The sequence below is a fragment of the Mauremys reevesii genome, linkage group 2 (assembly GCF_016161935.1).
Source record: "Mauremys reevesii isolate NIE-2019 linkage group 2, ASM1616193v1, whole genome shotgun sequence".
Taxonomy (NCBI): Eukaryota; Metazoa; Chordata; order Testudines; family Geoemydidae; genus Mauremys; species Mauremys reevesii.
Genome location: NC_052624.1, coordinates 284,738,081 through 284,765,494, shown reverse-complemented (window position 1 = coordinate 284,765,494; position 27,414 = coordinate 284,738,081). Strand labels below are relative to the sequence as shown.

At 50.4% G+C, this 27,414-nt stretch overlaps 1 protein-coding gene across 2 annotated transcripts in view; it reads right to left on the bottom strand.

Annotated features, from left to right (window-relative positions):
* Positions 1-3,013: 3,013 nt before the first annotated feature.
* The window catches only part of LOC120398651 (fucolectin-like), a 42,795-nt gene continuing 18,394 nt past the window's right edge, over positions 3,014-27,414 (bottom strand). The window contains exons 1-4 of one of the 2 annotated variants that reach the window (XM_039526206.1): positions 17,322-17,464; positions 12,158-12,249; positions 11,408-11,705; positions 3,014-3,289 (exon numbers count right to left, since the gene is read on the bottom strand). In XM_039526206.1, the coding sequence (XP_039382140.1) occupies positions 3,130-3,289; positions 11,408-11,705; positions 12,158-12,242 (543 nt within the window). In that variant the 5' untranslated portion in view covers positions 12,243-12,249; positions 17,322-17,464 and the 3' untranslated portion in view covers positions 3,014-3,129. Of the gene's footprint in view, positions 3,290-11,407; positions 11,706-12,157; positions 12,250-17,321; positions 17,465-27,414 lie in introns of those variants that run through there. The other variant, XM_039526207.1, reaches the window with a different exon arrangement.

Here is a 27,414-nt window from a genome sequence, read left to right as displayed (position 1 = left end):
CCATACTTCACCACCAGATGTCAGGGTAGAGCTCATCCTGACTCTGCTTACAATTATATTACACTTATAACGTCACAACATGATCCTTTTTCAGGGTCACATTCAGGCTTCCCCATGGATCAGGCCCCTCAGACCCTGTGCCACAGGCTCCTGCAGAGCCGAGCCCGCCTGTATCCCTGTACTGGGGCCATTAGAGATGGAGAAACACCAGCAGCACTATTCCTGAAGAGTGTGTGGATGTGTTTTTGCCCAGTGAATAAATGGAATTAATCACATTACAAGATCAAGCAGCAGAGGCCTCTGCAGATATGGGGTGGAGATGAAAGATAAGCTAGGCATGGCACAACTCCTAAACAAATACTTTGCCTGAGTTTTTAATAATCGTAATGAAGAGCTCACAGGTAGGGGCTGGGTGGCTAAAGGGAATAAGGATACAGAAGTCAAAATTACCACATCTGCGATGGAATTAAAACTCAAACAGCTTAATGGGACTAAATTGGTGGCCCGCATAATCGCCATCCAAGAATATTAAAGGACCTGGGTCATGAAATTGCAGGCCCAAAAGCAAGGATTTTTAATTAATCTGTAAAGTCACTGGCTTGAACACTGAGCTTGATAAGTTTCTGGAGGGGTGTGTGACGTTATTGATATAAATTGGGACCATATAGAACATGGGTTGCAACCAGGTCCTGCAGTGGCACCAAATCTTAGATAAAGGGGGTCATCTAAGGTGTCTAAGACCAGATTATGGGTTGCTGATTATAATTATGCTGTCTATATGTCTGTATCATTTGTAGTTAAAGTTATAAGTATTGGCTCTGTAATGTCTATAGTTTGTATTCTGCTCTGCCTCTGGGAAGTGTCCCAGACAAGCTGATGTTAGCCCGGCATAGCTGGATTGATGGCCCATTAAAGGGCCATCGGCTACACAATTGACCCATGGAGAGAAGGCAGACATGCCTTGTGACTCAGCAAAGTATGCAGGGACTGGCCCATGTGACTCTAGGCTCCATGTTGCTGTAAATTTCCACAGTGAAGACAAAGGGATTCTTACACCTGGAAAAGTCTATATAAGGCCAATGCCTCATCTCCATCTTGTCTTCAATCCTGCTTCTGACCTCTGGAGGGACTTTGCCACAAACTGAAGCTCTACACCAGGGACTGAGGACCCATCCCAGCGGGGGATGTTCCAGAGACTTAATCTAAACCTGCAGTTTACTCCAGCACTGCTGCAAGACTGAACTAAGAACTTTGCCATTACTGTATGTAATTGATTCCATTTAACCAATTCTACCTCTCATCTCTACCTTTTTCCCTTTGTAAATAAACCTTTAGATTTTAGATTCTAAAGGATTGGCAACAGCGTGATTTGTGGGTAAGATCTGATGTGTATATTGACCTGGGTCTGGGGCTTGGTCCTTTGGGATCGAGGGAACCTTTTTCTTTTATTGGGGTGTTGGTTTTCATAACCATTTATCCCCAGGACGAGTGCACTGGTGGTGATACTGGGAGACTGGAGTGTCTAAGGAAATTGCTTGTGTGACTTGTGGTTAGCCAGTGGGGTGAGACCAAAGTCCTTTTTGTCTGGCTGGTTTGGTTTGCCTTAGAGGTGGAAAACCCCAGCCTAGGGCTGTAACTGCCCTGTTTAAGCAATTGGCCCTGATTTGGCACTCTCAGTTGGGTCCCGCCAGAATCGCTCCGTCACAGGGTGGTATGATGGGACTGCCTACAATGGCACGTAGCTGAGCTGCGGCTGCCAGCAGCAAATATCTGCAATGGCCGGTGATGGGACACTAGCCAGGGAGGGCTCTGAGTTACTACAGAGATTCTTTCCTGGGTGTCTGGCTGGTGGGTCTTATCCACATACTCAGGGTCTAACTGATCACCACATTTGGAGTCAGGAAGGAATTTCCCCTAGGTCAGATTGGCAGAGACCCTAAGGATTTTTCACCTTCTTCTGTAGCATGGGGCCTGGGTCACTTGTACGTGTAACTAGTGTAAATGGTGGATTCTCTGTAACATGTGATGTGAGGACGTCAGTAACTCAGCCAGAGGTTAGAGGTTAGTTCCAGGAGTGGGTGGGTGAGGGTCTGTGGCCTGCGATGTGCAGAAGGTCAGACTAGATGATCATGCTTGTCCCTTCTGGGCTTAAAACCTATGAGCCATTTGCCCACAGCAGAGTCACAATACAAAGTGCCAGGAATGTCTGCGTCTGCTCAGCAAACACGGCTCTCTGGGATAGCAGGAGGCTGGGGGCAGGACTGAGGGGCATCGGCCGAGCTGTGGGGGGGACGCCAGGATGATGACAGCAGACGTACATCATACTGTTACCACGGGAACTTGGCCGGACTCTTCCACACATTGACAGTCACCTCGCTGCCCAGGCTCGGGGCTGGGCACCGCTTTGCTGCTGCTGCCTGGCTCACGTTCACTGTGCACAATATAAGGGTGAAATTCAGCCCTGGCATAAGTGGCTGCAATCCCAGGGCCACCAGTGGAGTTGTGCCCAATTGCACCCGCCTGGCATCTGGCCCCATATCAGCTGTCAGCTCTGCTCTTCCACACTCCTGGGGCTCCTCAGGGTCAGAGGCGTCCCAGCATGGCCCAAGCAGCTGCAGAGTTTGTGGATGGACAGGCCAAAGCCAGCCCCGCTCTGCTGATGGCCCAGGGCTAGCAGTGACAGCAGGGCAGCTGGAGTTCGGGGGAGGGCTGTGAAGGAGCATTGGGTTGAAGGGGGAATGGAGAACAGGCGCCTCAGCCCCAGGTTGGAGAAGGGGCAGGGGAGCGGGTTGTACTCAGAGGGGGGAGCAGGCTGGGGAATGGGCATGGGAGGAGGGAAGGTCTGGAAGCAGCAGCAGAAGAGCTGGATTAACCCAAAGCCCATGTGGGGTTTGGAGCCAAGGCTCCACTGGCTCATGTGGGATCAGAATCACATGGCCTGTAGGGGCAGGGAAGGGGAGGGGAGACATGGCCAGAAGGGTGCGGGATGGAGACAAACGACAGGAGAGGCAGGAAGGGACCAGTGGAGTTTATTAGGTGACAGCGGCTCATTCGTGAACCAACCTCCCCTCTCTGCTCCGAGCACAGGGCAAGGTGCTTCCCCGCACCATGGACTGTCACTCCAGCTTCCTAGCACTTATCCCCCAGCTGGGTGCCATAGACCTCGACCTCACACACGGTGAGATACTCTGCCCTGCCCGGGATGGTGACGGTGACGTAACGGCCCTCCAGCCCGTTGCAGCAGATGGTGCTGAGGGATCCTGGTCTGGTGTCGGTGATGGTCCCGCAGCTGCAAAGAGCAGAAGACAAGAGCGAGAGGCTGAGATTAGGGAGCACAGGCGAGTTGGCAGCAGGACTGACGACCCTTTAACTCTGAGCCTGCAGAGGCCAAAGCACGGAGTGAATGACGGACTGTAAGAGACGGGGTGTGTCCCTTTCCCGTCACAACCCAATTCCCACTAGAAATAAGGTTCACATTTCATCAGCCAGGGTCATTAACCAAGGGAGCATTAACCGAAGGACATGGTGGATTCTCCTTCCCTTGGAGTCTTTAAATCAAGACCGGACGTCTGTCTAAGGGCTTGTCTACACTGGCAAGTTTTGTCACCAAAAACTATCTTTTGGCGACAAAACAGCGATAGCACACACACGTCAATGGGCCTTTTTAAAAAAAAACAACGCCCGGTTTTGGCGACAAAGAACTTCCACCCCTGCAAGATACTTTTGTCTTTTCCCCTCCCTTTACTGTCGACAAACAGCCAGTGTAGACACCGCAGGGTTTTTTTTTTTATTTTATTGGCCTCCAGAAAGTGTCCCACAATTCCCATGCTGCCACTCTGGTGAGCTGTTTGAACTCTACTGTCCTGCAGCCAACCCGCCACCCCCTTGCAAGCCCCAGGAATTTGAAATCTCATTTCCTGCTTGCTGGCTTCCCAGGTGGCTTTCCACGTGAGCATGGCTGGCTATCGCACCAAACGCGCTCCCGCTTGGACCACCACCGAGCTGTTGGATCTGATCAGTATATGGGGAGAGGAGTCTGTTCAGTCACAGCTGCGGGCGAGCCGTAGGAATCAAGTCACATACAGGCAAATTTCTCGAGGCTTGTGCGAAAAGGGCTCTGATCGGGACACGCAGCAGAAGATAAAGGAGCTGAGGCAGGTGTACCACAAGGCGCGGGAGGTGAACCATTGCTCTGGTGCCGCACCTAAGACCTGCTGCTTCTATAAGGAGCTGAATGCTATCCTCGGTGGTGACCCCACCTCCATCACCGATAGCCCCATGGATACTTCGGAGGCAGCAGAAAGAGGGGGTAACCCGGAGGCTGAAATTCTGGATGAAGAAGTCGAGCTAGAAGAGGATGTGGAGCTCCCAGCGGGGTCGCCCGGTGAGGCAGGCTGCCAGGAACTTTTCTCCACTCCAGAAGTGCTCAACGGGGAGCAGGAAAGAGATGAGACGCTAGGTACGTTGCTGTGGCTTGTGTAGGGAATCAAAACGTGGGAGGCAGGTAGTGTTTTCTGTGAGCTGGACATTGCCCTGTGTAGCTAATCTGCATGGCCAATCAGGGTGTCGATGGACATGGAGACCTGCAGGGGATCCTCCAGAGAGAGGCTCTGGAAAGTTTCCAAGAGGTATTTGTTAATCCTCTGCTACCGATTCCAAGGGACTGCAGCCTTGTTAGTTCCCCCATTGTCGGAAACTGTCCCCTGCCATTTAGCAACCACTGGAGCTGGGACCAAAGCGGCACATAGTGAGCTGCATATGGAGCGGGGTGAAAGCCACAAGCATGCAGTAGTTGGGCCCTGGTTTCCCTGGTTACCTGCAGCGGTGAGATGTCAGCCAGCAGTGACAAAGTGAAAAAATGTAGGATAATTTTAGGATGCATTCCCTGCAAAGCTGCCCTGCAAGCCGTGACCGTTTTGTCCATACGCACAAACGCCTCCCCCCACTCCCAACACTCACCATGATTGGGGTGCCTGTGGACAGGGCCGGCTTCAGCTTTTTTGCCGCCCCAAGTGGCAAAGCGGAAAAAAAAAAAAAGATAAAGCCGTGATCGGTGGCACTTTGGCGGTAGCTCTGCCACCGCCGCTTCATTCTTCGGTGGCGGGTCCTTCCCACAGAGAGAGACTGAGAGACCCGCTGCTGAATTGCCGCCAAAGACCTGGACGTGCCACCACTTTCCATTGGCTACCCCAAGCACCTGCTTCCTTCACTGGTGCCGGCCCTGCCCGTGGAGCCGTGTGCCTGCCTAGAGTCTCAGGGTATGGCTACACTTGCAGCTGTGCAGCGCTGGGAGTTAAACTTGTCTTCGCAGAGCTGAGTAGGGAAAGCGCCGCAGTCTGTCCACACTGCCAGCTGCCAGCGCACTGTCATGACCACATTTGCAGCGGTGCATTATGGGCAGCTATCCCAGCGTTCAAGTGGCTACAACATACTTTTCAAAAGGGGGAGTGGAGTGTGACAGGGATTGTAGGGGGAGACAAAGTGGATTTTTGGAGTGCGGACACTGTGTCAGCTCCCTGCCTTGCCAGTTCCGACCCTGCTCCCTCCTCCACACCTCCCTCACTCACTGAAAGCAAGCAGCAGCTGTTTGTTTTTTCTCACCGACCAGATAAGCAGCCGCTCCCCGAAGGGGACCCTTCCCCTGCCTCCCCCTCCCCCGCACGCCGCCTCTCTCTTCAAGCAAACATTAGCTGTGGGCGTTCCAAAGGGAGCACCCCTGCCTGCCTCTGCTCATTCACAGCAAACAGGAGCTGGGTTTGTTTTTTTGATAAGCAGCTCCCGGGGCCCGGAGTTCACAACAAAACAAACAGAGGCAGCACAACAAAACAAGGAGAGGAACTTTCACTTAAAAGGATTATGGGGAGTTTCCAGAGGTCAATCACTGCGTAATAAGGTTACTCCCCGTTTACACTGGAGCACCAGCGTCTCAGCCACTCCGCAGCAGCTGTTAATCCTCTCGGGGAGGTGGAGTACCTGCAGCGCTGTAGCCACGGAGATACAGCGCTGTCTGTGCCTTGCCAGTGTGGACGGGGAGTGAGTTACAGTGCTGTGAGCGGCTTTATTGCGCTGTAACTCTCAAGTGTAGCCAAGGCCTCAGAGAGAAAGTGATTTCTGCGAGCAAAAGGCCCTTGTTACTGAAATGTTTCAGCCGTTTGCTGGAATGTAACAATCGCTCTTCTGTTCAGCACAGACCTTGAGGACCACACCGTGCACCCCCGCCGACAAGCTTCGGCAGATAAGAACACTAAGCGCAGCAGAGAAGACATGTTCCAGGAGGTGCTGCAGCACGGTGAGAGACAGACCCGGGAACACAAAGAGTGCTGGGGAGCCGAAAGGCAGGACAGAAAAGAGAACGCTGCATTTGCTAGGCGAGCGACAGAGTGGATGATAAAAGTTATGGAGAGTCAGACAGAGATGCTCAAGTCTCTGATAGAGCTGCAGACTGAGCAGATCCCTGGTGCTCCACTGCAGCACATGCAGATGCACAATTCTGTGCCAACCCCACCCTCCTCGATGCCCACACATTCCTCTGCACTGCACAGCACTCCTGAGTTTCCCCGTCACTCCACCCCCTCTCAGCTTGCACAATGAGAGCTGGAGTGACACACACTTGTGAGGTTTTACCTTTTTTAACAATAACCAAAGGCCGAGGTATTTAACGGTCCAGCGTTTTTATTCTGTGTTCTACAAAAGCGTATAGCAATCAATTCACCCTCGGGAACAGGCTTCTAAAGCATTTTGTTGCATGGATTTTGGGCCCCAAAATTGTACATGGATGCACCAGGGAAGCAACTTCAAAGCACACATGTTACTGCCCCTCCTTGTGAAAGTGGTTCCTCAAGGCCTCTCTGATGTTAATAGCAGCCCTCTGGGCTCCTCCGACAGCCCTAGCATCTGGCTGTTCAAACTGTGCAGCCAATGCTCGGCCTCAGTGCTCCACCCCTGAGCAAACATTTCACCCTTAGGCCTGGTCTTCACTATGACTTTAGGTCAAATTTAGCAGCGTTACCTCGATTTAACCCTGGATCCATCCACATGATGAAGCCCTTTTTTTCGACTTAAAGGGCTCTTTAAATCGATTTCTGTAGTCCACCCCCGACAAGGGGGTTAGCTCTGAAATCGGCCTTCCTGGGTCGTATTTGGGATAGTGTGGATGCAATTCGACAGTACTGGCCTCCGGGAGCTATCCCAGAGTGCTCCATTGTGACCGCTCTGGACAGCGCTCTCAACTCAGATACACTGGCCAGGTAGACAGGAAAAGTCCCGCAAACTTTTGAATTTAATTTCTTGTTTGGCCAGCCTGGCAAGCTGATCAGCACAGGTGACCATGCAAAGCTCACACAGAGCTCATCAGCATCATGTGCACGTTGCCAGGGCACATTGCGCGGTCCGTACTTTGTGAGAAGTTTGTGACCATGTCTATATCCTCATCACTCTTGTCACTGTGCTGCCATCACATCCTTGCCTGGTTTTGTGCGAAACAATCGTCTGCCATTGCTCTGATGGAGGGAGGGGCGACTGACAATGTGACTTACAGGGAATTAAAATCAACAAAGTGGGTGGCTTTGCATCAAGGAGAAACACAAACAACTGTCACACAGAATGGCCCCCTCAAGGATTGAACTCAAAACCCTGGGTTTAGCAGGCCGTTGATTTCACAAAACAAATTGGGTCAATTTCTTGTTTTGATCCACTCCATCTATCTTTTACATCTTGGCTGGCAGCAGACAGTGCAGTAGGGCTGCTAGCCATCGTCATCTCCTGGTGCTCGGCAGAAGATGGGAATGACCTGGCTGAGTTACTCCCATGTCTGCCCAGGCGCCCCGACTGATCTCATCAAGGTCGGCTAAAAGAGCACCCTGGAGTACGATGACGATGGCTACCAATCGTAATGCACCGTCTGCTGCCAAAAGGCAATGAGCTGCTGCTGTGTAGCAATGCGGTCCCATGTGTGCCAGCACCCAGGAGACATACGGTGACAGTGAGCTGCACAGGCTCCGTGCTTGCCATGGTAAGGCGTCTGCTCAGGTAACCCAGGAAAAAAGGCGCAAAACGATTGTCTGCCGTTGCTTTCGCGGAGGGAGAGAAGGAGGAAGAGGCGGCCCTGACGACATGTACCCAGAACCACCTGCGACACTGTTTTTGCCCCATCAGGCATTGGGATCTCAACCCAGAATCCCAATGGGTAGTGGAGACTGTGGGATAGCTACTCACAGTGCAACGCTCTGGAAGTCAACGCTAGCCTCGGTACTGTGGACGCAGTCCGCCGACTTAATGCACTTAGAGCATTTTGTGTGGGGACACACACAATCGACTGTATACAAATGATTTCTAAAAAAACGACTTCTATAAATTCGATCTCATTTCATAGTGTAGACATACCCTTAGAGTCACACAGATTGTGCAAAGTGCAGCACACGGCTATGACCACGGGAATATTATCCTTGGTAAGGTCTAGCCTGACATTGAGACACCTCCAGCGAGCTTTCAAACAGCCAAAGGCACATTCGACTACCATGCGGCACCTGCTCAGCCTGTTGTTCAAACGCTCCTTGCTGCTGTCCAGGTGCCCTGTGTAAGGTTTCATGAGCCAGGGCTGTAAGGGGTAAGCCGGGTCTCCCATGATTACTATGGGCATTTCCACATCCCCCACTGTGATCTTGTGGTCTGGAAAGAAAGTCCCCGCCTGCAGCTTTCTGTACAGGCCACTGTTCCTGAAGATGTGTGCGTCATGCACCTTTCTAGACCAGGCTGCATTGAGGTCCGTGAAACACCTCCAGTGATCCACAAGTGCCTGCAACACCATGGAGAAATATCCCTTCCTACAGATGTATTCTGAGGCAAGGTGGTCTGGCACTAAAATTGGCATGTGTGTGCCATCAATCGGCCCACCACATTTAGGGAAACCCATCTCTGCAAAGCCATCTACTATTTTATGCACATTTCCCAGAGTCACGGTCCTGCACAGCAGGATGCAATTTATTGCCCTGCACACTTGGAGTACTACAGCTCCAACAGTGGACTCTCCTACTCCAAATTGATTTGCAACTGACCGATACCAGTCTGGATTCACCAGCTTCCACACAGCGATTGCAACACGCTTCTCTACCGAAAGGACAGCTCTCAATCTGGTGACCTTGCACTGCAGGTCGGGAGCCAGCTCGGCACAGAGCTCCAGGAACGTTGCTTTACACATCCTAAAGTTCTGTACCCACTGGTCTTCATCCCACGCCTGCATGACAGTGCGATCCCACCAATCAGGGCTTGTTTCCCTCGCCCAAAAGCGATGCTCTACCGTATGCAGCTGCTCTGTGAATGCACGAAGTACTGCTAAGTAGCTGCTGTCCATATCACACTCGGGTGCCTGTGATTCATTCTCTGTCAGTAACTTTACGAGTAACTCTGAGAGTAACTGTGCTGCCATGTGCGATGTCCTCACAACAGCTAACAGCGCATGCGAGAGAAGTGCGGGATCCATCTTCTCTCACTGCAGATGCTGGTGTGCACTACAAAAGAATGACAGCTGGAAAAACGGCGCGAAAGGAAGCCAGAAACCACTGGAGGGCTGGGACACAAAGTGGTGCATGATGGTACATTTTGCACGTCCCAGGATGCACCACGCTCTGTTTCCGCATTCCCACAACACCTAGCGACGGATGGTGTCGCCAGGCACTGTGGGATATATACCCACAGTCCTTTGCTCTCGCTGTTGCCAATGGTGCCCCAAATGTGGACATGAGCTCTTGACAGAGGGAGAAAATGTCGACACACTTTGGCAACTTTGTTTTTGTCGATTTTTCCTCGTTGACATTAGTTTCATCGACAAAGCTTGCCAGTGTAGACAAGCCCTAAAAGATACACGGCAGCTCACAGAGAAATTGTGGGCTCAGTGCAGAATCACTGTGTGAGGTGTCCTGGCCTGTACGATACTGCAGGTCAGACTAGATGATCGGAAAGGTCTCTTCAGGCCCTAGAAATCTATGGATCCCAGGAAAATCAGTTCCTGTTGCCTTGGATGAGATGGTTCTACACGAGGATCAGCTGCGAGTGCAGAGAGAACACGCAGGAGCCTGGAGGGATTATTCTACCCTGCCTTGCCCTGCAGGGGTTGCTGTGCTCAGTGACATGCGGTTCCCCTCCATCCAGGAACTCAGACTACCCCTGGCACAGCAGCCACAGCCTCAGGCAGCTCCTAGGTTAAGACAGAGGTGAAAGTAAGCCAATATGGCCCGGTACGGGGTATTGGCAAGAGCCGGTGCACCGTACTGGGATGGATAGGCTTCTCCTGGTGGCAATTTAAAGGGCCTGTGGCTCCCAGCAGCGGCTGGAGCCCCGGGCCGTTTAAATTGCCGCCAGAACCCTGCTGCCGGAGCCCTGGGGAAGTGGTGGCAGGGTTCAGGCGGCAACTGAAAGGGCCCGGGGCTCCTGCCGCAGCTACCACTTGGGGTCTTTAAATCATCCCTGGAGCGCTCGGACAGCGGCGGCGGCAGGGCTCTGGTGACTATTTAAAGGATCTGGGGCTGCGGCAGCCGCTACTGCCCCAACCCTTAAAATAGCCACCCGAGACCCGCCGCTGCCTCCCCAGGGCTCTGGCAGCCTGGCTCCACGGACGATTTAAGATCTCCGGGAGCCACTACCACCCCGGGCCCTTTAACTCGTCCCCGGAGTCGCTACCCAAGGGCTCCGGCAGCGATTTAAAGGGCCCAGGGCTCGGCCGCCGCTACTGCCCCAGGCCCTTTAACTTGCCGCTGGAGCCCCTGGCTGCTACCCCAGGGCTGCGGCAGCAGGGCTCTGGGGACAATTTAAAGGGCCCGGGGTGGTAGTGGCAGGCGGAGCCCCAGGCCCTTTAACTCACTGCCCAAGCCCCTGGCTGCCACTGCTACCCCGGGGCTCCGGCAGCAGGGCTCAGGTGGCGATTGAAAGGGCCTGGGGCTCCCACTGCCGCTACCCTTCAAAGCTCCACCAGAGCCCGGGGTAGCGGCAGCAGCCGGGTGCCCCCTCCGATGGCAATTTAAAGGGCCTGGGGCTCCACTGCAGCAGCGGCTGGAGCCCCAGGCTCTTTAAATCACCCCCTGGGCTCCCAGCCGCTGCAGCTGGTAGCTCCGGGGCTGATTTAAAGGGCCCGGGGCTCCCAGCTGCTGTTACCACAGCCCCAGGCCCAGGCCCTTTAAATCCTGATTTAAAGCACCTGGGGATTTAAAGGCCCCGCCTCTTCTGGCAGAGACCACGCCTCTTCTGGTTGAGGCCCCGCCCCTCCTACGGACTCTGGAGTACCGGTAAATCCTTTAAGTCACTTGCACCCCTGGGTTGAGAGACCACGCCCTGGCCTCGGCTGGCAATGAGACCCAACCCCCGAGTCTGAGCTGGGAGGAGTTGTTTCACTCCGGAGAACGGAGAAGCAACTCACATGGGGTCGTGCTTGCCATGGTCAGCCACGGCATCTCCCACGCGGATCTGGGCCCCCTCGAGTCTCTCCCCACAGCAGTCCTCCCTGTTCTTCACGATCACCGCGGAGACAGACTGACGACTGCCCAAGTCCACGTTCCACCACGGTTCTGTGTCGAGCTGGGTGTGGCTGCAGGAGCCTTGTAGCCACTTCCCATCGCGTTTTCCATCCACGGCCTTTCCAGCCACGGCTTTTCCTATCTCTTCATTGTCATATGTGGAGGTCTGAGTGGCCGGGCGCCCCAGCGCCAAGTTCTGAGCTGGAATCAGAGGGCGAGAAGAGGGGAGGTGGGACGTGCCCATCACTGGGGGGGCTCTAGATGCCCTTTGTCCCACATGGAGCCAGAGCCGCTTCCCGGCAGTGACACAAACCAGCCACTGCATGAGAGCCAGGTTCATAGTGGGAGCCATGGCCCCCAGGGACAGGAGTGACAGCAGGTCTCTGCTGCGATCTCACCCAGGCAGAACCGCTCTCAGCCTCTTTTGTCCCATACCCAACTGGAGCTGCTCCCCAAGGCAGGGATGGGGCAGGATGTTCAGATGGAGCCTCCCCAGTCTGCCCCCTCCCCCCTCCGCCAGCTGGAGCCCCTGCCCAGGTCAGCGGTGGGAAGGGAAGGATCTCCTGGGTTTCTACTGTCTCACGAGGCAGAGGTTGGGGCCGAAGGGAATGGGGTATAAAATAAAAGAGAACAACATTGTGCCAGCTCCTTACCCCCTGGTGGTGGGGTGCAGCCCTGAGACACCGCAGTCCCTGCAAGGATCCCGATCATCATCAACGGACGCCAGAGGAACTCCATCCTTGCACTGTCAGCATAGGAGATCACATGACTGTTTTAATCAGAACAAACTACAGCCATAGCAAGGTTCAGATGAGCACCTCACACACACTGGATGGTCCTCATTTTAGAGAGGGAAACTGAGGCACGGGGAAACAGCAACTTGTAGCAAGTAAGGGGCTGACCTGTGACTAGAACCATGGTTCATTGAAGTCTATTTCCCTCCTCTGCCCACTAGACCATCTTACTGTGTTTATGACAATGTCTTCTGGTTAGTTTCCACTTGGTTTTGGGGGACAAAAGATGGCTTTATCCAGTGAACCTGTCTCAGGGTGGCTAGATCTTTTAATATAGGTCCTTATCCATCAGTCAGTCAGGCTCTGTATGCCAGTCTAATTATGGCTTGGTCAGTTACAGCTCATCCAAAAATCATTAAAAGTTAAAGCTGAGAAATTTTATCAAATTATTTCTAGTTTCTCTGGAAATTCACCTGTTAGTAGAACCACAGGTACCCTAATTATGGTTGAGAGCACATATCGGTCATTCAGATAAAGTATCTTACAGAGCTGTTGTAATGATCCAAAAAACAAACCTTAAAAACCAAAGAAATTCACAACTAGGGTTAAATCTAAAAAGATACAAACATGTAAAGGTGTGAAAATACACAGTTAAGGCACCCAGACAACTTTAACTCTACCCAGTAGTTGTCCCAGGAGGAAAAAAAATCTAATGTGCCTTTAACAAATCAGTTTAATGTTATCTGAGTTCCTCCCCACTAAAATGCCTTAATCATAAGGGTGTGGGGTTTGCATAGTGGCACAGCAGGGAAGAATTAAGATGTCTGCTGACAAAGAACATTTCTGTAATAAAGAATAACAGGAAAAAGGTATAATAATCATATACTAGACTATTAAAATGTAACCCAGGCACAAGATTGCAGTGAGTTTTAACTGTATGGAAGTTTTGACAGGGCAAAGTTAAGGTTGTTTGGGTGACCTTAACGTATCTGGAGTTCTTTTAAGTTTAATCGTAATTGTGAATTTCCTGATTTTATGATGACTGATTTTCAGATAATAGCATCATCCCTATAATGTGTTTTACCCTGCATTACTGATACGCTCTCTCAACTACAACTCTAATGTAGTTTCTGGTTGGAATTTTCCTTATTTTTTTTTTAAATAAAAAGTGTCGTCCATGATGTGACGAAGAGGGAATTGTCTTTAATATTTCTATGAATGAGATGCGTGGCAGTGACTTACTCAACTAGGGACTGTTACCCAATGGGCACAAAAGGGTTAAAAAGCTGCTCTAGGGGCAGAGCAGGAGACAGGCGGTGCTGGGTCACTAGTTGTCTGGGGTGGTGTGAATGGGTCATTAAGGGACTGGCTGAAACCGACCCAGGTCAATGGAGGATCTGGAAAGACAATGGAAACCCCCAAGGACTGAACAGTTGACACCTATCCACCGGGCCCTCCAGCAGGTGGAACTTGCAAACTCAGCCTGAGTCTGCAGGAAGAGTACAATGGACCAGGAGGTGGCAGGCGGCTAGGATAAGACCTGGTCTTGGGAGAATCAGGAGCTCTCACCTGGGACTGAGACACAAAGGAACTGCACCTTAACTGCAGGATTGTCTGGCTATGTGGACTCTCTCCTCACGCCCTACGCTATCAGCACTCCCAGCTATCTTCGAGACACCACTGACTTCCTGAGGAAACTACAATCCATCAGTGATCTTCCAGAAAATACCATCCTGGCTACTATGGATGTAGAAGCCCTCTACACCAACATTCCACACAAAGATGGACAACAAGCCGTCAGGAATAGCATCCACGATACCATCACGGCAAACCTGGTGGCTGAATTTTGTGACTTTGTCCTCACCCACAACTATTTCACATGTGGGGACAATACATACCGTCAAGTCAGCAGCACTGCTATGGGTACCTGCATGGCCCCACACTATGCCAACATTTTTATGGCTGACTTAGAACAACGCTTCCTTAGCTCTCGTTCCCTAATGCCCTACTCTACTTGCGCTACATTGATGACATCTTCATTATCTGGACCCATGGAAAAGAAGCCCTCAAGGAATTCCACCATGATTTCAACAATTTCCATCCCACCATCAACCTCAGCCTAGACCAATCCACACAAGTGGTCCATTTCCTAGACACTAACTGTTCTAATAAGCAATGACATAAACACCACCCTATACCAGAAACCTACTGACCACTATACGCACCTACATGCCTCCAGCTTCCATCCAGGACATACCACAGACAGCCTCCCAACCTGAAGCAAATACTCACCAGCAATCGCACACCATACAACATAAATACTAACCCAGGAACCTATCCTTGCAACAAAGCCCAATGCCAACTCTGTCCACATATCTATTGAAGTGACACCATCATAGGACCTAACCACATCAGCCACGCCATCAGGGGCTCGTTCACCTGCACATCTACCAAAGTGATATATGCCATCATGTGCCAGCAATGCCCCTCTGCCATGTACATTGGCCAAACCGAACAGTCTCTACGCAAAAGAATAAATGGACGCAAATCTAACATCAGGAATTATAACATTCAAAAACCAATGGGAGAACACTTCAACCTCTCTAACCACTCAGTGACAGACTTGAAGGTGGGAATTTTGCAACAAAAAAACGTTAAAAACAGACTCTAAAGAGAGACTGCTGAACTCCAATTAATATGCAAATTAGATACAATTAACTTAGGTTTAAACAGAGACTGGGAATGGTTGGGTAATTACACTAATTGAATCTATTTCCCCATGTTCAGTTCTCCTCACACCTTCTATGTATCATCACAATTATCACTTCAAAGGTTTTTTTTCTCCTGCTGATGATAGCTCATCTCAATTGATTGGACTCTTCCAGTTGGTCTGGGTGCTTCCACCTTTTCATGTTCTCTGTATGTATAAATATCTCCTGTCTGTGTGTTCCACTCTGTGCATCCGATGAAGTGGGCTGTAGCCCACGAAAGCTCATGCTGAAATAAATTTGTTAGTCTCTAAGGTGCCACGAGTCCTCCTGTTCTTTTTGAGACAGAGAGAGGATCCCAGGATGGTTCCTTTAGCAGCATGGCTCAAGGGAGCCCTGACTTGGCCAGCAAGGCCTGTGTGTTCGCCATTGCTTCCCTCTGCTAAAGTAAGGACTTTCCAGTGCTATCATCCAGTTGACTAAGAAAGCCTGCTCTGTGCTGAAATGCTGCCTGGTGTCGCTGCAAGTACTTGCTGAGTTGCACTGATCCCTGGAGAGGGCAAAAGTCTCTGACCAGGAGTCTATCTCCGTTGGACTCGCGGGGCAGAGCTCACAGTGTGAAACAGAAGTGCTGGAGCCCAGAGGCTCCGTCTCAGAGGCACTGAGGTGTGTGGCCTACCCAGGGCCGTCCCTACCCATCCCTCTTTCCCATGGCCCCCATCCCTGCTCCACCCCAACCCCACCCCCATTCACCCCAACCCCTGCCCCCTCCTGTGCCCCTAACCCCTGCACTGTGTGTGCCCCCTTCACCCCAACCCCTGCCCCCTCCTGTGCCCCTAACCCCTGCACTGTGCCCCCTTCACTCCAACCCCTGCCCCCTCCTGTGCCCCTAACCCCTGCACTGTGCCCCCTTCACCCCAACCCCTGCCCCCTCCTATGCCCCTAACCCCTGCACTGTGCCTCCTTCACCCCAACACCTGCCCCTCCTATGCCCCTAACCCCTGCACTGTGTGTGCCCCCTTCACCCCAACCCCTGCCCCTCCTGTGCCCCTAACCCTGCACTGTGTGTGCCCCCTTCACCCCAAACCCTGCCCCCTCCTGTGCCCCAACCCCGGCACAGTGCCCCTTCACCCCAACCCCTGCCCCTCCTGCACCTCTAACCCCTGTACTCTGCCTTCTTCACCCCAACCCCTGCCCCTCCTGCGCCCCTAACCCCTGCACTGTGTGTGCCCCCGTCACCCCCACCCCTGACCCTCCTGTGCCCCCACCCCCTGCTCTGTGCCCCCTTCACCCCCACCCCTGCCCCCTCCGGCGCCCCTAACCCCTGCACTGTGCCCCCTTCACTCCAACCCCTGCCCCTCCTGTGCCCCTAACCCCTGCACTGTGCCCCCGTCACTCCCACCCCAGCAACCACCTGTGCCCCAAACCCCGGCACAGTGCCCCCGTCACCCCAACCCCAGCCCCCGCCGGTGCCCCAACCCCTGCACTGTGCCCCCTTCACCCCAACCCCTGCATCCCCTCCTACATCCATGTGGGGAAACTGACCGGGGTGCACAAAGCAGCTGGCATAGCTGCTCGCAAGGTGCAGGTGTCACTGTATGACCTGGTAAGATTGGAGCTATGGGAATGTCCCCATGAGCTTAAACTGTGGCTGCTGGACTGGGAGCCTAAGGATCTGCACAGCACAGGCCAGTTGGCAGATGAATCTACAGACAAAACAAAGGGTGACTGGCCCAGGCTGGGGTCCCAGGAGGGCACATAGGTGGCACCACGAAGTGGGATTCAAATAAATGCTAACCAGGGGTGATGGTCGATGTGGGTAGACCACCTCCAAGGGAGCCCCAAAACCTAAGCTGTAGTATCTGTAACCGGACGGGGCACAAGTGGGTTTACTGCCCGAGGCTGGATGAAATGGGGTTTAAACGGACCATCGAAGGGTCAGCTCGGTGAACACCCAGCCGGAGGAAAGCGGTCACACAGCCAGCTTCTCGCCTTGTCTTCTGACTGGCCTGAGCACTGGCCAAAGATGTGAGAATTGACTCACGATCCCTCCTAGACAACGGGGGTTAACCTGTCAGAAAATCCTGCCTGGTCCTCGTGCATCTACATCACTGAGAGAAATTCCCTTGGGCAGACGTCCAATCACCATTGCAGTCCCACTGCCACCCTCCTTTGAGGACTCAGCTGGAGCCTGGCTCTGTTGCTGGCTCATGGCACTGGGGTGAATTGCACCCTCACTGAGTTGCTAGCTCAGTGCACGTCCTCTGGGAAGGGTTTACATCAGGAGGCTCATGTCCTCGCTTGGCTGAAAGGAAAGGCAGGTACAAAGCTACTGACCAGCTGGGGAAAAGGGGAAGAGGGACTCTCCAGCTCACCTGGGCAGCTCAGTGACCAATTTTGTGAGATAGCCAGAAACTTCAGTTCGCTTCCAGGTGCTTCAACAGCTACAGCCTTGTTCCCTGATATTGCCACGGTCTGTGGGTGACTGCGCTTGGGAAGCGAAGTCCAGCTGCTTTTATTCAGTTCCCGATGGGCGGTTCAGCGCCTGGTTATTAGTTTACAAGCTGACATGGACCAATGAGGATGTGACCTGTGCTTCTGATGAGGAGTCAAGTTTGCCTAATTTGAATACAAGCTGTCCCCCCTCTGTATGTAACCTTTCTACCTTGTGGTTAACAGTACAATTAGGGCCAGGTTCAAATATATCTAATGCCTTGTATACCTTGCCAAACTAAATCCAGCTGCTTCCCCAGAAACCTGGGTAAACTAAACACGCCCCCTTTAACAAACAACTTAATCTGCCTAATCCTCCAGACACCCAAGAATACTGAATGTGACCTTTGGGTTGGCTAGAGTTTACTTCATTGCAGGGCCGGCTCTAGGTTTTTTACCGCCCCAAGGGAAAAAAAATTTTGGGTGCCCCCCCACTCCAGCCCTGGGCTCCCCCCACCCCACACTCTCCTGCTGCCCCAGCCCTGGGCTCCCCCCACACCCACACCCCCTGCCGCCCCAGCGCTGGGCTCTCTCCCCACCTGCACCCTCCTTCTACCCCAGCCCTGGGTCACTGGTAACGCTCCCAGGGCAGGTCATTCAGCAGGAATTTTGGATGTGCCCAGAACACAGACAGGATTGGTTCTCATATGGTTACAGAGCTGCAGTAAAGTGGAACAATTTTCAGCTTGTGTGATTGGAGGATATCTGGATGCATATTAGAAGACTGTCCTCCATAAATGAGGAAAAGTTGAGCTGCCTTTATTATTCTTTTGTTCCACTCTTTCTTTCTATGGGGAATTTGCCAATGCAATATCACTGTCTTCCTTTTAAACAAACAAAACTTTAAAAAAGGGGGGGTGAGGGGCAATAGCTGTTGAAAATAGCAATTCCAGTCCTAAAAACCACTGGGAAGCATTTCTTGCTTCTTCATTTCTTATCCTACTTTTTCTACATCAAATTACAGTGGATCAGTATATTTGATTTGGGAGAAATGAAGTAACAGCTGCCGAAACTGAGCTTGAGCACTCCTGAATGTTGAGGTGTTCAAATCCGGAAGGCAGGTGCTAGATTCCCTTTCTGAATATTAGCTAAATCTGGAAAGGAAAAGTCAATTTCTGCTTCCATGGCTCAGAAGTGGAAATCCTCCTACGTGCCTGGTACTGCATCTAAAGCTGCCCAGGTCCCGTAGAGCCTCCCCTCCCTTACTTATCATTTTAAATTCTAGTGGGATCCACGTACCTCCCTTGCTAGGCTTCAGATAGAGAGGGGCACTGTCCATTTAGTCCACCCAATTCCTTCTTTGGGGGCTGCAAGGTGAGGTCACACCAGTATCCCTAAGCCAGTCTGGGGATGTCTTCTGAAGGGAATATCTGGGCCAAAGCCTTCTACTCCGTGGGCACACTTGTTCCCCATTCACAGTGCCACCCCTTTCACTCGCAGCATGGCTCAGCTACCTCGCGACTTTGGGTGATTCTTTGGGTTGCTGGACTTAAGCCCTGAGGGGAAAAGGACGCTGCCAAACTTACTTGGGGGTAGGTCTTTTGCTCATGGCTTATGTTATGAATCCTGTTTGTGGTGTTTCCCCAATATAATGCTGCAGTTGGAGGCAGGTTTGAAAGCTCGAAGCCTCTGGTAATTGGCTGAGCCTTAATCAGTGGGCGGGGCATTCACTCAGGCCAGGCCAGGGCTTTATAAAGCCGCGCACAAGCGACCAGGGAGCTTTGCGAACAGGGGCTGCTAACAGGGAGTTTCGCAAGGGAGTTTAGAAGGGGAGCAGGAAGGGAGTGGGAGCCCCTCGCCAGCCCTAACCCCTTCCCCGTGCCCCCCCCCTAAAACCTATAAACCAAACTACATTCAAAACCTCTTCCTTTAAACCACCCGTTCACTAACTAGGAGACAATGCAGGCAGAAGCCCAGCAGCAGAGTGGGGGCTATCCAGTTTATTGCACTGACTGTCGCATGTATGATTACCTGCCCTGTGGCCGGGTGGCGTATGTGTGCAGTCGGTGCAAGGAGCTCCTGACCCTCAGAGACCATGTACGGACTTTGGAGGCCAGGGTGGCGGAACTGGAGGAGCTGAGAGAGGCAGAGAGGTATGTTGATGAGGCCTTCCGGGACACTGTAGAATTGTCCCACCTCCGCTTAGACAGCTCCTGTGCTGTTGAGGAGGAAGAAGGGCCCAGGGAAGTAGAGCAGTCAATGGGAGCAGAGGGAAACCTTCCCATAGTTGGGACCCTCCTTCCAGATGGTTCTGGGGTTGCCTCTCGCACTGAGGTTGCCTCTCCGGGGGAGGGAACTCCAGTTTCTAGGAAAAGGCAGGTGTTAGTAATGGGAGATTCGATTATTAGAAATGTAGATAGCTGGGTCTGTGATGACCGGGAGAACCGTATGGTGACTTGCCTGCCTGGTGCGAAGGTTGCGGATCTCTCGAGGCATCTAGATAGACTTATGTGTAGTGCCGGGGAGGAGCCGGTGGTCGTGGTACATGTAGGTACCAATGACATAGGGAAGGGTAGGAGAGATGTCCTGGAAGCCAAATTTAGGCTGCTAGGGAAGAGACTGAAATCCAGGACCTCTATGGTGGCATTTTCAGAAATGCTCCCAGTTCCACGCGCAGGGCCAGGTAGGCAGGCAGAGCTGCAGAGTCTCAATGCGTGGATGAGACGATGGTGTAGAGAGGAGGGGTTCACGTTCATTAGGAACTGGGGAAACTTCTGGGATGGGAGGAGCCTATACAGGAGAGATGGGCTCCACCTAAACCAAAGTGGAACCAGACTGCTGGCACTAAACATTAAAAAGGTTGTAGAGCAGTTTTTAAACTAGGAGATGGGGGAAAGCCGACTGCTGCAGAGGAGCGTGTGGATCGGACACAGACTTCTCTTAGGGGAGAGTCTGATGATAGAGAATCTCCAGGTTATAGTCAAGAGCAGAGGAATGAGAAGTATAATGTAAGGGCCGGATCAGATGATAAACAATCACATAAAAAAGAATCTGGCACATCAGAAAAAGGCAGGCTAATAAACAGGGACAAGTTTTTAAAGTGCTTGTACACAAATGCCAGAAGTCTAAATAATAAGATGGGTGAACTAGAGTGCCTTGTGATAAAGGAGGATATAGATATAATAGGCATCACAGAAACCTGGTGGACTGAGACCAATCAATGGGACACAATCATTCCGGGGTACAAAATATATCGGAAGGACAGAACAGGCCGTGCAGGGGGAGGAGTGGCACTATATGTTAAAGAAAGTGTAGATTCAAATGAAGTAAAAATCTTAGGCGAATCCACAGGTTCCATAGAGTCTCTATGGATAGAAATTTCATGCTCTAGTAAAAATATAACAGTAGGGATCTATTATCGACCACCTGACCAGGACAGTAATAGTGATGATGAAATGCTAAGGGAAATTAGAGAGGCTATCAAAATTAAGAACCCAATAATAGTGGGGGATTTCAATTATCCCCATATTGACTGGGAACATTTCACTTCAGGACGAAATGCAGAGATAAAATTTCTCGATACTTTAAATGACTGCTTCATGGAGCAGCTGGTACGGAACCCACAAGGAGAGGCGACTCTAGATTTAATCCTGAGTGGAGCGCAGGAGCTGGTCCAAGAGGTAACTATAGCAGGACCGCTTGGAAATAGTGACCATAATACAATAGCATTCAACATCCCTGTGGTGGGAAGAACATCTCAACTGCCCAACACTGTGGCCTTTAATTTCAAAAGGGGGAACTATACAGAAATGAGGGGGTTAGTTAGACAAAAGTTAAAAGGTACAGTGACTAAAGTGAAATCCCTGCAAGTTGCATGGGCCCTTTTTAAAGACACCATAATAGAGGCCCAACTTCAATGTATACCCCAAATTAAGAAAAACAGTAAAAGAACTAAAAAAGAGCCACCGTGGCTTAACAACCATGTAAAAGAAGCAGTGAGAGATTAAAGACTTCCTTTAAAAAGTGGAAGTCAAATCCCAGTGAGGCAAATAGAAAGGAGCACAAACACTGCCAACTTAAGTGCAAGAGTGTAATAAGAAAAGCCAAAGAGGAGTTTGAAGAACGGCTAGCCAAAAACTCCAAAGGTAATAACAAAATGTTTTTTAAGTACATCAGAAGCAGGAAGCCTGCTAAACAACCAGTGGGGCCCCTTGACGATGAAAATACAAAAGGAGCGCTTAAAGATGATAAAGTCATTGCGGAGAAACTAAATGGATTCTTTGCTTCAGTCTTCACGGCTGAGGATGTTAGGGAGATTCCCAAACCTGAGCTGGCTTTTGTAGGTGACAAAACTGAGGAACTGTCACAGATTGAAGTGTCACTAGAGGAGGTTTTGGAATTAATTGATAAACTCAACATTAACAAGTCACCAGGACCAGATGGCATTCACCCAAGAGTTCTGAAAGAACTCAAATGTGAAGTTATGGAACTATTAACCAAGGTTTGTAACCTGTCCTTTAAATCGCTTCGTACCCAATGACTGGAAGTTAGCTAATGTAACGCCAATATTTAAAAAGGGCTCTAGGGGTGATCCTGGCAATTACAGACCGGTAAGTCTAACGTCGGTACCGGGCAAATTAGTTGAAACAATAGTAAAGAATAAAATTGTCAGACACATAGAAAAACATAAACTCTTGAGCAATAGTCAACATGGTTTCTGTAAAGGGAAATCGTGTCTTACTAATCTACTAGAGTTCTTTGAAGAGGTCAACAAACATGTTGACATTGGGGATACGGTAGACATAGTGTACTTAGATTTCCAGAAAGCCTTTGACAAGGTCCTCACCAAAGGCTCTTACGTAAATTAAGCTGTCATGGGATAAAAGGAAGGTCCTTTCATGGATTGAGAACTGGTTAAAGGACAGGGAACAAAGGGTAGGAATTAATGGTAAATTCTCAGAATGGAGAGGGGTAACTAGTGGTGTTCCCCAAGGGTCAGTCCTAGGACCAATCCTATTCAATTTATTCATAAATGATCTGGAGAAAGGGGTAAACAGTGAGGTGGCAAAGTTTGCAGATGACACTAAACTACTCAAGATAGTTAAGACCAAAGCAGATTGTGAAGAACTTCAAAAGATCTCACAAAACTAAGTGATTGGGCAACAAAATGGCAAATGAAATTTAATGTGGATAAATGTAAAGTAATGCACATTGGAAAAAATAACCCCAACTATACATACAACATGATGGGGGCTAATTTAGCTACAACGAGTCAGGAAAAAGATCTTGGAGTTATCGTGGATAGTTCTCTGAAGATGTCCACGCAGTGTGCAGAGGCGGTCAAAAAGCAAACAGGATGTTAGGAATAATTAAAAGGGGATAGAGAATAAGACTGAGAATATATTATTGCCCTTATATAAATCCATGGTACGCCCACATCTCGAATACTGTGTACAGATGTGGTCTCCTCACCTCAAAAAGATATTCTAGCACTAGAAAAGGTTCAGAAAAGAGCAACTAAAATGATTAGGGGTTTAGAGAGGGTCCCATATGAGGAAAGATTAAAGAGGCTAGGACTCTTCAGTTTGGAAAAGAGGAGACTAAGGGGGGACATGATAGAGGTATATAAAATCATGAGTGATGTTGAGAAAGTGGATAAGGAAAAGTTATTTACTTATTCCCATAATACAAGAACTAGGGGTCACCAAATGAAATTAATAGGCAGCAGGTTTAAAACAAATAAAAGGAAGTTCTTCTTCACGCAGCGCACAGTCAACTTGTGGAACTCCTTACCTGAGGAGGTTGTGAAGGCTAGGACTATAACAATGTTTAAAAGGGGACTGGATAAATTCATGGTGGCTAAGTCCATAAATGGCTATTAGCCAGGATGGGTAAGAATGGTGTCCCTAGCCTCTGTTCGTCAGAGGATGGAGATGGATGGCAGGAGAGAGATCACTTGATCATTGCCTGTTAGGTTCACTCCCTCAGGGGCACCTGGCATTGGCCACTGTCGGTAGACAGATACTGGGCTAGATGGACCTTTGGTCTTACCCGGTACGGCCTTTCTTATGTTCTTATGTTCTTATTGTTTCCCTCCTTTATTAGAAGGATTTTGCTACACTCAGACTCCGTGCTTGCGAGAATTGAAGTATTGCCTCCTAGAGGCACTCGGGGGTAGTGGTATGTAATTGCCCCAGGTCACTGGGTGGGGGCTCGAGCCTCCATTGCATTGTATTGTGGATAGCTCAGTGGTTTGAGCATTAGCCTGCTTAAACTCAAGGTTGTGAGTTCAATCCTTGAGAGGGCCACTCAGGGATCTGGGGCAAAACCAGTACTTGGTCCTGCTAGTGAAGGCAGGGGGCTGGACTCAATGACCCTTCAGGATCCCTTCCAGTTCTAGGAGATATATATATCTCCATTAATTTAATTTAAAACAGAACCCCTGGCCTTGTTGCTGCCAACTCAGATGGGCAAAAGGGTTATACCTAACTTTAAATTTTTGTGTGGCTTAGTGTTGTGGCATGACATACTGTTTGAAATAAATGTTGTAAGCAAGAGACTCCAAGGTATTGATCTTGATATATCTGGAGCAATGGAACAACTGGACAAAGCAAAGTGATATCTGCAGCCTTACCGGTCAGATGAGCGATTTCAAAACAGTCTGAAGAGTGCACAGAAGTTGGCATAGGAACTTCACACTGAAGCTATTTTTTCACCCATTCAAGAATACAAGAGTCACCGAAGAAGAAGACGTTTTGATTACGAGGCACGGGATAATCCCATAAGAGACCCCAAACAACAATTCAAAGTTGAATTCTTTAACCAGGTGCTAGATTGTGCAATACAGCCAGTGGAAGAACGTTTCATGCAGCTCAAGGAACACAGCAGTATATTTGGGATGTTGTATGATATTCCCAACTCCTCACTATACCTGAAGAAGACCTACACCAGCCATGCAGGGCACTAGAGACAGTGTTGACACCTGATGACATGCGCGATATTGATGCAAGTGATTTAGGTGATGAACTGAAAGCCCTTTCAAGATACATTTCAGCAGGATCTACTCCAAAGGCTGTTCTGGAATAGATGTGCACAAATAAGATGACCACCCTCTTTCCAAATGCTTTTGTTGCTCTAACACTTCCTTTAACAGTTGCCAGTGGAGAACGCAGCTTCTCCAAGTGGAAGTTAATACAAACACGTCTACGGACACAAGAGAGGCTGGTCGGCCTTGCAGCCATCTCCATGGAGCATGAGCTGGCCCAGACTGCGGATCTTCCGGAAGCAGTTCAAATCTTTGCAACCAGGAAGGCCCGGAAAGCAGCACTTTGATTGTGCAAACAGAGACAAATGCCAGTGTTTCCTATGCAGACTAGAAAAGTTACATTTGCTGTTCAGGCGTTTGAAAGTTAAGTGCTACTTAAAATTTTTGAACAAGACATTTTAAGTTGTTAGTTCTCCTTTACTGGGGTAGGTAGCAGAGCAGGACCATGAGAGGAACAGAACAGGAAGAAGGCAGAATTGAGACCTTTCAAAGTTTTGGCCCAAGCGAGGGGGCATGGGGGCGTCATTTGAGCTCCCTGCCTCAGGTGCCAAATTGTTGTGGGCCGGCCCTGCTCCCAGCGGAGAGTGGGGAGCCAGAAGCCTAGGTGCAGCCGGGCTCCCTGTGAGGAACAACAGGGAGCACGGAGCTCCAGGGGTATCTGGGCTTCTGGTAGGGAGCAGGGAGCCCGGGTGGCAGCCCAGCTGAGAGCCGGGAGCCGGGAGCAGCCAGGGCTGCCCGGGGGGGCAAGTGGGGCAATTTGCCCCGGGCACTGCAGGGGCCCCCACGAGAATACAGGATTCTATAGCATTGCAACTTTTTTTTATGGAAGGGGCCCCCGAAATTGCTTTGCCCCAAGCCCCTGAATCCTCTGGGCGGCCCTGGGAGCAGCAGGGCTCTAGCTGGAGCCCTCCACCCACCTCCGGATGACAGGGTGGGGCTCTCAGCAGGGAGCCCACCAGCCTTTCCTGTCAATTTCACAGCTCTGGCAGGGAATCTGCGAAAATTGACAAGAATGGCAAATAGAGCTGAACCTCACCCAGGGACCATAATGTAACTAAGGCCTGTTCTACACTACGCGTTTAAACCGGTTTTAGGAGTGTTAAACTGATTTAACGCCACACCAGTCCACACTAAGAGGCCCCTTATATCGATTTTAATGGCTCTTTAAATCGGTTTCTGTACTCCTCCCCAACGAGAGGAGTAGCGCTAATATCGGGATTAACATATCGGAATAGGGTTAGTGTGGCCGCAAATCGACGGTATTGGCCTCCGGGTGGTATCCCACAGTGCACCACTGACCACTCTGGACAGCATTCTGAACTCGGATGCACTGGCCAGGTAGACAGGAAAAGCCCCGCGAACTTTTGAAATTCATTTCCTGCTTCCCCAGCGTGGAGAGCTCATCAGCACAGGTGACCACGCACAGCTCATCTGCACAGGTAACAATGCAGTCTCCTGAGAATCGAAAAAGAGCCCCAGCATGGACTGCACGGGAGGTACTGGATCTGATCGCTATATGGGGAGAGGATTCAGTGCTAACAGAACTGCGTTCCAAAAGACTAAATGAAAAAGTATTTGAAAGAATTGCAAGGTCTATGACGGATAAAGGCCACACCAGGGACTCACTGCAGTGCAGAGTGAAAGTCAAGGACCTCAGACAAGCCTACCAGAAAACCAAAGAAGCAAACGGAAGGTCCGGGGCAGGGCCAAAAACATGCCGCTTCTACGCTAAGCTGCATGCAATTTTAGGGGGCTGCGCCACAAGTACCCCACCCCTGTCCGTGGACTCCGAGGTGGGGGTGGTAATGTCTGCCATGGCTGAGGATTATGTGGATGGGGAAGATGACGATGAAGAAGAGGAGGACGAGCTAGCAGAGAGCACACAGAACTCCATGAGCCCCAACAGCCAGGAGCTTTTTCTCACCCTGACGGAATTACCCTCCCAAGCAACTATCCCAGACAATGACGCCATGGAAGGGACCTCTGGTGAGTGTACCTTTGCAAATATCAAACATTGTTTTTTAAGAAAGCGTTTTTTAATGATTGATTTGCCCTGAGGACTTGGGATGCATTCGCAGACAGTATAGTTACTTAGAAAAGTTTGTTAACATGTTCGGGGATTGAGCGGAAATCCTCCAGGGACATCTCGATGAAGCGCTCCTGTAGGTACTCCAGAAGCCTTTGCAGAAGGTTTCTGTTCCGCCCACCATGGTAGGACACTTTACCACGCCATGCATGTAGCAAGTAATCAGGTATCATTGCGTGGCAAAGCATAGCTGCGTATGGTCCTGGTGATTGCTGGCATTAAGAACATAAGAACATAAGAAAGGCCGTCCCGGGTCAGACCAAAGGTCCATCTAGCCCAGTATCTGTCTACCGACAGTGGCCAATGCCAGGTGCCCCTGAGGGAGTGAACCTAACAGGCAATGATCAAGTGATCTCTCTCCTGCCATCCATCTCCATCCTTTGACGAACAGAGGCTAGGGACACCATTCTTACCCATCCTGGCTAATAGCCATTTATGGACTTAGCCACCATGAATTTATCCAGTCCCCTTTTAAACATTGTTATAGCCCTAGCCTTCACAACCTCCTCAGGTAAGGAGTTCCACAAGTTGACTGTGCGCTGCGTGAAGAAGAACTTCCTTTTATTTGTTTTAAACCTGCTGCCTATTAATTTCATTTGGTGACCCCTAGTTCTTGTATTATGGGAATAAGTAAATAACTTTTCCTTATCCACTTTCTCAACATCACTCATGATTTTATATACCTCTATCATGTCCCCCCTTAGTCTTCTCTTTTCCAAACTGAAGAGTCCTAGCCTCTTTAATCTTTCCTCATATGGGACCCTCTCTAAACCCCTAATCATTTTAGTTGCTCTTTTCTGAACCTTTTCTAGTGCTAGAATATCTTTTTTGAGGTGAGGAGACCACATCTGTACACAGTATTCGAGATGTGGGCGTACCATGGATTTATATAAGGGCAATAATA